This window comes from Staurois parvus, unplaced genomic scaffold (genome assembly GCF_062004578.1).
Source record: "Staurois parvus isolate SC_StPar_1 unplaced genomic scaffold, SC_StPar_1.0 ptg000131l, whole genome shotgun sequence".
NCBI lineage: Eukaryota > Metazoa > Chordata > Amphibia > Anura > Ranidae > Staurois > Staurois parvus.
Window position 1 is genome coordinate 9789095 of NW_028317927.1, and position 12431 is coordinate 9801525.

Sequence of the window (12431 nt, forward strand, 5' to 3'; positions counted from 1 at the left end):
TAACAGAAGAACAACATGGATTTTGTATCAACATATGTACGGTGTTCAGTGCAATCGATGTTACAAAGTACAGGATAATAAGCCTTGTTGAGTTTAGTAAAGTAAACCTGTTACCAACCTGGGCAAGTCAGGCTGAGAATAGGAATGAAAACAAAATGTATGAGCAAACAATACCCACTGTGAGGGACCGCCGAGCGGCACCACTAGCACTCCACTGGTCAGGCGTGCCCAGAGCGCGGAGTCTAAGCCCCAGGGTACTTGTTCACCAGGGCCCCTGATGGTGGGGATGGACTTGTAGTACCCCGAGACCAGGTCGCCTCTACTGAGCACACCTGTCAGTGGTAGTGGTGTTCGCCAGGGGCTCCAACCAGGGAGAGCCAGATGTGAGGAGGTCGGGTGACCCCGATGGGATGGACGGATGGATGGCTGAGCAAGTGCGTAGTCAGACAGGCCGAGTCGGTATTGTAGAGGACGGTAAGGTACAAGGGAGCAGGCAGAGAATCGTCGGGTCACACGCCAGGTCAGCAGCAGGAGGTCAGATCTAATAAGGGGCATCCAGGGAGAGAGGTCAGGCAAGCAAGGGTCTGGGCAGGAGAAATCAGCAAGGTCAAAGGCAATCCGGGTCAATAACTTACTAGGCACAGGTACAGGAACACAGGAAGCAGGTAAGACCAGAAGGCAACGAAATGACAGCTCAGGGACCTTTAAATATCCCGCCCTGCGCTGCCATTGGTGCCCAGCGGGCGGCCGCGGCTTCTACTGCGCATGCGCGAGCTCGAACGCCGCGGCCGGCCCGGACCTAGTGCCCATGTACTAGGTGGAGCAGTGCGCCTGCGCCGGGACCATCGCGGCAGGGATCGAGGAGATCCCTGACATTGCCCCCCCCCCTACGGGCAACCTCCGGATGCCCACCCGATCTCTCCACCACGGGTGATCACAAAGAAACCTCCGGACAAGCCTAGGTGCATGGACATTATGGGCTGGTTCCCACGAATTGTCCTCAGGGCCGTAGCCCTTCCACTTGATGAGAAATTGGGTCTGGCCCCCCCTTCGTCGGCACTTCAAGATTGCCTCCACCTCGAATTCTTCTTCCTCTTCAACTGTTACGGCCTCCGGGGGCCTGGATTCTCGTTCCGGGAAGGCATCAGGGACTACTGGTTTTAACAGGGACACGTGGAAGACAGGGTGGATCTTGAGTGTCTCGGGGAGAACAAGTTCATAGGCCACCTCATTGACCATCCGTTTGATGCAGAAAGGGCCTATAAATTTAGGTCCCAACTTTTTTGACGGGCAGAGCATCCTCAAGTTAGACGTAGCCAGCCAAACCTTCTCTCCGGGCTGCAAAACCAGATCCCCTCTTCGCTTCCTATTAAAGCCCTCTTGTAGTCCTCTTGGGCTTGACGGATGGCTTCCTGTAGTTTCATATTGTTGGAGGTGAAAAAGGTCAGTGCATCCTGTGTCGCTGGAATCGGGCATTCCGGGACCAAGTCCGGGAGGAAGACAGGATGAAACCCATAGTTGGCGAAGAACGGGGACTGCCCAGTTGCTGAATGGCAAGCGTTGTTGTACGCGAATTCTGCCAAAGGGAGGAGTGGCACCCAGTCGTCCTGAGAGAATGATGTGTAGCATCGAAGGTATTGCTCCAGGGTCTGATTGGTCCTTTCGGTCTGGCCATTGGTCTGAGGGTGAAATGCCGAGGAAAGGGACAGCTTGATATCCAGGGCTTTGCACAATGCCCTCCAAAACCGCGAGGTAAACTGCACCCCACGGTCCGAGACGATGTCTTCGGGAACCCCATGCAGTCTAACGATCTCTCGAATGAAGACTTGCGCCGTCTCGGCTGCTGATGGGGTTTTCCGTAAAGGGATGAAATGGGCCATCTTGGACAAGCGGTCCACGACCACGAGAATTGCCGTGTGGTTCAGTGAAGGTGGAAGCTCGACTATGAAGTCCATGGAGATTTTCTGCCAGGGTCGTTCAGGGATGGGCAATGGACGTAGCAGGCCCCACGCCTTATTCCTTGAAGGCTTGTTCCGCTGGCAGATGGCACAGGAGCCCACGTAGTTCTTACAATCCTTGGCCATGTCCGGCCACCAGAAGGAACGTCGGAGAAGTTCCAGGGTCTTGACCGGCCCAAAATGTCCTGCCAGTGGATGGTCATGGCAATGTCCCAAGACTAAGGTTCGGGCATCCTCCGGCACCACAATCCGGTCCTCCCTCCATAGGAGTCCCTCCTTGTTCTGGAGGGGAGCCCCATCGGAGGTGGACATTGCTGTGGACGCTCTCAGGATCTCGGAGTGAAGGTTTGTCTGAAGGGCCAAGAAATTTCCTGCAGGAAGAATAGTGTCGGGCACTGGAATCTCCTTGGTGTCCTCGTACATACGTGACAACGCGTCAGGCTTCGTGTTTTTTGAGCCGGGCCTGTATGTGATGTGGAACTGGAACCTCGAGAAAAACAATGCCCATCTTGCTTGTCGTGGGCGTAGACGTTTGGCCGTCCTCAGATATTCCAGGTTCTTGTGGTCCGTGAAAATCAGGATGGGGTGGGAGGCACCTTCCAGCAGGTACCTCCATTCTTCTAAAGCGGTTTTGATAGCCAGTAGCTCGCGATCCCCAATGTCGTAGTTCCTCTCCGCAGGGGTAAGTTTCCGTGAAAAGAATGCTACTGGGTGAAGTAATTCCTTGGCGCCCTTCCGCTGGGAAAGGATGGAGCCAACCGCGTTTTCAGATGCATCTACTTCTAAGATGTAGGGCAGGGAGGCGTCGGGATGACCCAGAATGGGTGCCGAGGTAAATAACCTTTTTAGTGCTTCAAAAGCTTCCTGTGCCTCGGGCGTCCATCTGAATCGCGTCCCAAGCTTGGTTAACTGAGTGATGGGGGAGACCAGACCCGAGAAGTTCTTAATGAACTTCCGGTAAAAATTTGCGAACCCAATAAAACGTTGGACACTTTTCCTGTCCGTGGGTTCAGGCCAATCTAGGATCGCTGAGACCTTCTGAGGGTCCATTGCGACCCCCGTGGTGGAGATGATCAGACCCAGAAATGTAACGCTAGCCTGTTCAAAGCAGCATTTCTCTGCTTTAGCGTACAACCCGTGCTGCCGCAACCGCCCCAACACCTTTGATAAATGTACCCTGTGCTCCCCCAGGGAGGATGAAAAAATCAAAATGTCGTCTAAGTAGACGATGACAAAGATGTCCAGGAAGTCCCTAAAGATGTCGTTCACAAAGTGTTGGAAGGTGGCTGGCGCATTGCACAACCCGAAAGGCATGACCAGGTACTCAAAATGGCCGAAACGGGTGCGGAAGGCCGTCTTCCACTCATCCCCCTCCCTTATGCGAACCAAATTGTAGGCTCCCCTTAAGTCCAACTTGGTAAACACTACTGCAGCTTTTAGGCTCTGGAATAATTCAGGTACCAGTGGTAATGGGTAACGATTTTTAATGGTGACCCTATTCAGCTCCCGATAGTCAATGCATGGCCTCAAAGTCTTGTCCTTCTTTTCTACAAAGAAGATCCCTGCACCTGCTGGGGAAGTGGAGGGACGGATGAATCCCTTTCGGAGGCTATCCTCAATATAGTCCTTCAGGGCCCCTAATTCTAGCTCAGAAAGGGGAAAAATTCGCCCGAACGGAATTTCCGAACCGGGCAACAGATCAATAGGACAGTCATATGGGCGGTGGGGGGGTAGAGCATCTGCTCCCCGTTCACTGAACACATCAAGAAACTCATGGTAGGCTGCAGGAATCACTTGTTTTAGGCTGTCATCCCCTTCAGAGCACAGGAGGACCCGGGGGACCTCCGGGCCCGAAGTTCGACACAGTTCCCGACAATATGGGGAAGGGAACGAGACAACCCCAGTCTCCCAGTCAATTTGGGGGTTATGGGCCCGCAACCAAGGGAGCCCCAGAATGACTGGGAAAAGGGGTGATGCAATAGCATCCAGGCGGAGGAGTTCCCGGTGCTGACCGGCAATGGAAGTCACAATGGAAGGGGTCTCCTGGTTAACCACCCCTGACTTTATCCGGGAACCATCAGCCAAAAAGATGTGAAACCCCTTCTCCTTTGGGCGGAGGGGAATACCCTGCTGGTGAGCAAAATTGATATCCACAAAACAGCTGCATGCCCCCGAATCAACTATGGCCGTCACCTCCACGGTCCTTTCTGAAAGCTGAAAGGAGAGGGGAACAACTAAGTACTGGGACGGGTTCATATTGCCAACAGATAAAGAAGATGAGGTGAACTTACTCAGTTTCTGCGGGCAGGAACGCACCATGTGACCAGCTTCGCCGCAGTACAGACACAGATTCTGGGAGCGTCTGCGCTGGCGTTCCTCAGGCGATAGTTTAGGCCGAGCCAGGCCTAGCTGCATGGGTTCGGGAGCATCTTCAAACGGCAGGTTCTGGGTGCTTGGCCTAGTATGTTGACTGGATCCCTGAAATGACCCCCAGGGATTTCCGCGACCCTGACCAGACCTCTCCAATCTGCGCTCCCGTAGTCTACGGTCAATTTTGATGGTGAGTGCAATTAGGTCCTCTAATGTCTCGGGCACCTCCACCCGGGCGAGCTCGTCTTTCAGAGCCTCTGATAGGCCCATACGAAACTGGTGCAAAAGTGCGAACTCGTTCCAACGAGTGTCACCCATCCAGCGCCTAAAGTCAGAGGCGTATTCCTCAGCCGCCCGCCGACCTTGTCGGAGTGCGTATAATGTGGCCTCGGCCGAGGCTGCCCGTTGTGGGTCATCATATAAGATGGCCATAGCGTTAAAGAAGCTGTCGACCGTAACCAGGTGAGGGTCATTGTTTCCCCTTAGTCGGTGGGCCCAGTCTTGGGGTTCACCCTGCAACAGGGAGACAACAAACCCCACTTTCACTGATTCCGTCAAAAAGGTCCGTGGCTGCAGTTCAAAATAGAGCAGACAGGAGTCACGGAATGACCGAAAGCGTGTGCGATCCCCATGGAAGCGCTCGGGTAAGGGTACTCGGGGTTCCGCCATAGGGAGTGATGTGGGAGGCCCAGGAGCCGGCTCATGGACTGCTGCGACCAGTGGTGCAGGAGCCGGGGCCTGTGAAACAGGAACAGATATGGTGCAGGCCTGAAACCGATTCTCGATCTGCAGACATCTGTCCTGTAATGTGTTTACGGCTTGCGTCAGGGTAGCCAGGTGCCTGCAAACCTCGTCCAACGGGGAGAGTCCTCCTCGAGGCTCAGTCATGGCCTTCTGGTACTGTGAGGGACCGCCGAGCGGCACCACTAGCACTCCACTGGTCAGGCGTGCCCAGAGTGCGGAGTCTAAGCCCCAGGGTACTTGTTCACCAGGGCCCCTGATGGTGGGGATGGACTTGTAGTACCCCGAGACCAGGTCGCCTCTACTGAGCACACCTGTCAGTGGTAGTGGTGTTCGCCAGGGGCTCCAACCAGGGAGAGCCAGATGTGAGGAGGTCGGGTGACCCCGATGGGATGGATGGATGGATGGCTGAGCAAGTGCGTAGTCAGACAGGCCGAGTCGGTATTGTAGAGGACGGTAAGGTACAAGGGAGCAGGCAGAGAATCGTCGGGTCACACGCCAGGTCAGCAGCAGGAGGTCAGATCTAATAAGGGGCATCCAGGGAGAGAGGTCAGGCAAGCAAGGGTCTGGGCAGGAGAAATCAGCAAGGTCAAAGGCAATCCGGGTCAATAACTTACTAGGCACAGGAACACAGGAAGCAGGTAAGACCAGAAGGCAACGAAATGACAGCTCAGGGACCTTTAAATATCCCGCCCTGCGCTGCCATTGGTGCCCAGCGGGCGGCCGCGGCTTCTACTGCGCATGCGCGAGCTCAAACGCCGCGGCCGGCCCGGACCTAGTGCCCGTGTACTAGGTGGAGCAGTGCGCCTGCGCCGGGACCATCGCGGCAGGGATCGAGGAGATCCCTGACACCCACAGTTGAGTTAGATGTCGGAATGACCAGTAGATACACAGATGAAGGCAAATGAAGTCAAAAGGAAATGTTGACTTCTTCTATTAAACTATAAATCACTCTTGATGGGTGTCCTTTCTGAATCTACTGACCATTTCATTTTCAGTAAATGTGGTCTCTGCTTCAGCATTCATTCAGCACTCCACATTCAGTTTAAACTGCCTGTGGTAGTAGTCTTCTAATGGAAATTATATAATAAAGCTGAGAGCAGTGATTCAAGGCATGCGTCTGGTGATAACGTTAACAGTTAACTAGTGTTCTTATGTCAGCTATTAAAGAGCTTCTAAAGCCGCTGGATAGATTTTAAATGTGGCTGAAGAGGTCCCCCCACTGCGGCCTTCCCAGGCTCTCCAGTTCCACCAGGAAGGATGCAACTAAAGCTGGCAGTTCTGCCAGTTTACCATAGAGATGATCAAGGATCGGATAGTCCCTGATGATCTCTTTGGTCTATGGGGGTTCTAAGCAATTTTCTAGCAAAAAACAATGACTTTTACATGTAGGAGAGGAATGTCAGAACTGGCCTGGTAGGCAAGTGGATAAAAAAAAAATTCCTTTACAATCACTTTAACCAACCGTTCAAGCCTTCAAATGGCTGGTACCATCATCATAAATTATTAAGCAGATCCAAGACAGCCCTATCTAGTGCTATACTTCTTTACACCACCCAGTTGGACTCCTACATACCACTTCCATCTCTGATGACGTCTAGTGGAGGTGAAGTGTTTTTTTTAGGGTCTGGTCAAGTGGCAAAATTTAGGGTTAGGTTTCTTTGTTAGGTGTTACGCACTTTTAGGGTGCAGACTTATGTTTTAAATGCCAATAAGGCGGTGTTAAAGCGGAGTTCCACCCATTTTTAATAATTTCCCTTATTAGATAGTCTCTGTGAAAAGAACCACAAGTTGGAAATTATTTATTTTTTTTATAAATACCTTTTATACTTCTTCAAGCCTGCAGTTCCGGTCCCGACCGCCTAGGCGATGACGTAGATCGGCAATTTGCAAGGTCTCCTGGGATGTCGTTTCCGATATCCCAGGAGACCTTTGGTTTCCTGTGCCCGCGAGCCTTCCTTGCAGTGCTGTACAGGTTGCCTGACAGGGGCGGGGGGCAGGAATGTCATCCGTCCCCACCATTGCTATGGCAACCTGTACTGCACATGCTGGCCGAGGATTGTCTACACTGCACATGTGCGAGAACGAGTGTTGCATGCTGGGTTAGCCAGCAGCATGGATTCAGGAAGTAAAGACTTGTGGGCTTCAGATGCCCACATCCATCATGGTGACTCCCTGCTTCACAGATCGAGGTAAGAATCAAACGATTTATAAAGTTATTTCAAGGATTTTAATATTGCATTATTCCAATTATGATTGCTATGTGTAATGTCATCGTGGATCTTCTTTTAAAAACATTTTTTTGGGGGGACTGAAACTCCGCTTTAAGTATTAGGAAAAGCCAAATCTGGCTTTCATTTCTGTACAACAATGCACTTTTGTAAATTCAAACTCGCTTAATAAAAAAGGAGCATGAGTAAAGAAGCATGACAGAATTTTAGAGTGCTTACTTTTTGCTTGCCTCACATACATCAGTGATATTAGAAAAGAGATGGTGGTTTTCTGTCTTGGTCATAGTAGAAGAAAGTTGCTTGGAATTCTTGAACATCCGAATTAGGATTTCCAAACTGAGCAGGTATGAGTGTTCAGAAGAGATCACTTCAAATATAGCCTGCAAAAGGAGAGCAAAAACTGACATGTAACAAACCTATGAGTATGAACTCCTGTAACCTAAGACAAAGAAGTTGATTGAGAACTTCCTAACAATAATGTAGAAATCAAGACAAACAGCCAAATACACAGTTTAAATACAAATATGCAATCTGTTTTACCGATTAAGGGATTTGCAATTTTATTTAGAGTCTTGTGATTTTCCCTGTGTCGCTACATATAACCAGGGGAGTGATGCTCCTGTTTCCTGGGACAGCTCTGCATCTTACCAAGCTTCCCTGTCACCTCCAACCTGCTTACTGGCAATTAATCAACATTATCGCACTGCTGACTAATTGCCCAATAAGAAGGTAGATGACATTTCAATTGGCTACTTATCTGTTTGCTTGGGGGTTTTCCTTAAAGTTCAGCATGGATCAGCCAAATTTCAATCTATCTATGACTGTTCCAGTCCATTAGAAGTCAATCTAATGATCGACATCTCACAAATGAGCTTGTTGGAAAATTTGTTTTTGATCAGTGCTGAATCCAAATTAGCTGCAGCGCTGATCAGAGTATTCTGCTGTTAGAATACAACAACGCAGCAGGGAGATTCCTCCATCTGTCCTTAAATGTGTGGATTGGGGAATCTGTGCAGTTTCTTTTGATCAGCCTACTGGTGGATCGAAAAACAAAAACAAACAAATGAATGTATGGCCAGGAATACAACTCAAAATGATTTATTTAGCTTTGAACAGCTGGGGGATAGGTTGTATTTATTGTTTAGACTCCGCTGTCTCTCTTTGAATTTCCTGCCCTTGCCTTGCTGCTGTTTTTCTGTGCTGGAAAAAGTCATTGGGAACAGGAGAGGTCACATTATGGGTTGGGATTGTTAAGGAAACTTCTAGGCAGCACATTTTCTAACCAGGTCTTTGTAAGGCAAGTCATACATTATAATTTTTATTTTACATTTTTTTTTTACTGTGAATGCAGAATACAATGATCAGTGTTGCCGGCTGTAGCCAGTGGCATTGATCGAGAGAAAAAAAAATTGACAGGCTGGTTGTGCAGAAGACTCTCAAGAGTTCGACTTCTGCACAACCATCCTGCCCATAGATGGGCCAAAACTGGTCCAGTTCCTGCTGAACTGGCCGAATTTCAATCTATGACCAACTGAAGCATTTGATATAAGCACCAGATTTTTCATATAGTCTCCACACCAATTGTTGTGGCCCAAGTCCTCATGTACATCTACAACTGAGATCCTGAACTGAAAGAAAAGGTTAAGATTTTCTGTTACATCCCACTGAATGGTAAAATGCATACCTCTTGTCTTTTCCTTTCTTCCTGCCCAATACTCTGGGAGAGACCATTCTTCCTCACCTGGGAAAAACAAGTCAGTTATAAATATGCATGTTGCATTACTTCCATTACCTAAACCACTGCTAAACACATTGTTGTATAGTAAAGAATAATATTAAAGATGGATACCAAAGGATGGCAGGATAGAGTCAGAGTAATATATTAAAACTATAAATAAGGTGAAAATGCACTATATAATTAAGTAACTGGTTAGGCTTTCAAAATGGCAAGTTAAAAAAAAAAAGTATATATTTACATATTAAACATGCAAATATATAATATATATATATATATATATATATAATAAATATAGAAGCTTGTAGAATTGGAAGGTTTCCTAAAACATGAAAGGTGAACACTGCAAAAATAATAATAATAATAATAATAACAGTTGCTTAATAAAAATAAAAAAAATAAACTATATTGAGTTTATATGTACAATGTACTCATCCACTGACAGATCCCTGTAATTTATCTCTATGCTAAATATGATTTATTATATGCAATATAATTGTATTTAAAAGCTTGTAAAACTGGAACATCTATAAAAATAAATGGTGAACACTGAAATAATAATAACCTATGCTAAACACACTAAATTCCCTTTCAAGGACATCATTATCCACCATCAGTAAAACACGGGGACAGAAAGGCAATTATTACTCCCAAAATGCATTAGCACAATATTCAGGTGAAACACTGATTGCATAATCCAAAGATTGAACAGTAATTATATAAAGCATGTACAGAAATGACAGAGAAAATGGAATCCCCATCAGCTGGTATGTGAATGTTTAATGGAAAGACAAGACAGATTCCAGTAGCCGGCTGGTGCTTTAGACTTCTGCGACTCCGAACGGACTGGTTTTGAAACTCTACAATTGACCTATCTACTGCTATGTGATACCTTAGTTACAGACCATAGTAGCAGACTCTTGAAAATTGAACACCACCACACAGGTGATTAATACTTCTAACATTTCCAAAGACTCTTTTGTGCAATCGTACAGCAAACTAACAGCTAACAGGGCAAACAAAAAGCACATAAATATCCTATTGAACAAGGAACACCAGAGAAACAGGACAGAATATTCCAACAATTTCTGTATGTTCTTGCTTGCATAAGAAGTAAACTAATAAACTGATTTTTTTCCTCATGCTGAGTTTGTTAAATATCTATGGATACTTATTACAACATGGAAGGGAATGGAAGGGGACTGTGGTGTTGAAGTGATAGGACACTGCAGCGTCACAATCTATGGAAAGCACATTTCACATCTGCGTCAAAATGAAAAAAGAAAAAAAAAAAAATCATCGCTCAATCCCACATGTCTGGCGCAATGCAATCTGAGCTTTCTAGCACAATAAAATCTGACCCAATGCCTGAAATAAGCACTTGGCATAAGGTTCTGATCCTTACCAAGCAACCTCACAAATGGCCAACTGAAAAAAGACTAAAGCTGGCCACAGACAAATCAAAATTCGACCATTTCAACAGGAACCAGCTGAAACTCTATCCATCTATGGGCAGGCTTGTAAACGCTAGCAGTGTCATTATATTGTGATGGTGGGGAAACCTCCCGCTATCAGAACACAATTATTATTATTATACAGTATTTATAAAGCGCCAATCGTTCGCTCAGCGCTGTACATTACAAAGGGGGACAGAACATGTGACAGAACAATAACAATACAATGCAAAACATGAGGGGATTGAGGGCCCTGCTCTTTCGAGCTTACAATCTAGCACAATAGAGCAGTGGGAGGAATTCCTCCATCAACACTGACTGTGTTGATGGGGAAATCAACCGATGTTCTTTCCTTCAACCCGTGGTTGAAGGAAAGAAAATTGCCTAATCCATGGCCATCCTTAAGCTTAGTACACGTGATCAGAAAATTGTACGAATAACACCACTTTCTAAATAATCCTACAATAATCTGATCACTAATACACAGCTTTCAACCGAAATTATTCGAAGGGACAAGCACAAAATTTCTTCTTGTATGATACCACATTGTACGATTTTTGTTTAGTGCAGTTCAGTTTTCGGCCAAAAATACAATACAATACATCACGTTTGAATTTTTATTCTGTCGTTCACGAATTTTCAGAACTTTAGTAAACTCTTCACTTTCTATATGAGACTAGCATGCAAAACTTCCCTCCCCCCCAAAAAAAAAATGGACGATCATTTGTCCGATATTCTCATCATGTGTATGGGACTTAAAGCCCTGTACACACGATCAGAAAATCGTATGAAAAATGCCACTTTCAAAGTGATCGTATGAAGTTCTGATCGTTAGTACACAGCAATCGTCCGAAACTACTCAAAGGGACAAGCTCGAAATTTTTTGCCGTACAATACCAGATCGTACGATTTTCATTTAAGCAGCACAGTTTTCGGCTGAAAAGACAATACAAATACATTACATCACTTCCGTATTTTTATTCTGTCGTACGAGAATATTCGTAACTTTAGTAACCGCTTCACTTTCTATATGAGACTAGCATGCAAAACAAAAAAGAAACAGAGATCATTCGTCCAATACTCTCAATGTGTATTCAGGGCTTTAGAGGTTAAAAATTAAATGTGGTGATAAAAATGTATACAGAGTGATGTGTACAATGATGACCACAAAACAATTCCTTACTACATTTAATCTTGGTCAGTTGTAATCACGTTCACTGGTCCTTTTAATTATTACCTCCTGTTATCACTGTTAAAAGGCTAGGTATTATGTCATTGTTTAAGATCTCTGAACAATCTTTTAAGAGCTGCTTAAATGAGCTCTAAACTACTATAACGAAAACAATTCTTTTTGGACAAACAATACTTTGTTGAACTGAGTTCTCCTGAAGCTAGCCGTGCCTTGGACTTGATTAGTCTTTCCCATTCTTGCTCTGAATGCTATTTTTCTAGAGCAAAACAAGAGAAATAAGGCTGTCCATAGGTACTATTTTTTCTTTTTTTTTGATCAGCCAGTGGGGTGGTCAAGAAAAAAAAAACTGAACAGATTCCCCCATCCACATAAGCAAGGTGGATGGAGGAATCCTCGCAGTCGTGCTATTGCATTCTGACTCCTCCACTATCAGAATACATCGATGAGCACTGCAGCCAACTGGCTGCAGGTGCTAATTGGGTAAAAATATTCTAACATTTCCTTTTGAGAGAAGCCAATCATTACACTGACTTCTCTTGAGCAGGTATACATAAAAATTGTGGTTTTAAGCACCATAAGTGTTATGCCTCCATCCCTAAATACATATAAAATTTAGGTCATTTTGGTCATTGGACTTTACATGAGGCAAATCACAAATAAAACCTTAATTATTTGTACTAACAATGGTATGGTTTGTAATTTGCCTCATGTAAAGTCCCATGACCAATGCATTTCTAATTGTACAGTTGT

General features: G+C 46.1%; 1 protein-coding gene across 2 annotated transcripts in view; it reads right to left on the reverse strand.

The window, feature by feature from the left end:
• The window catches only part of ARHGEF26 (Rho guanine nucleotide exchange factor 26), a 176684-nt gene that overhangs the window by 105961 nt on the left and 58292 nt on the right, over positions 1–12431 (reverse strand). For both annotated transcript variants that reach the window (XM_089672608.1, XM_089672609.1), the window contains 2 exons: positions 8985–9041; positions 7520–7680 (listed from right to left, as the gene is read on the reverse strand). In XM_089672608.1, coding sequence (XP_089528734.1) covers positions 7520–7680; positions 8985–9041 — 218 coding nt within the window. The remainder of the gene's footprint in view (positions 1–7519; positions 7681–8984; positions 9042–12431) is intronic.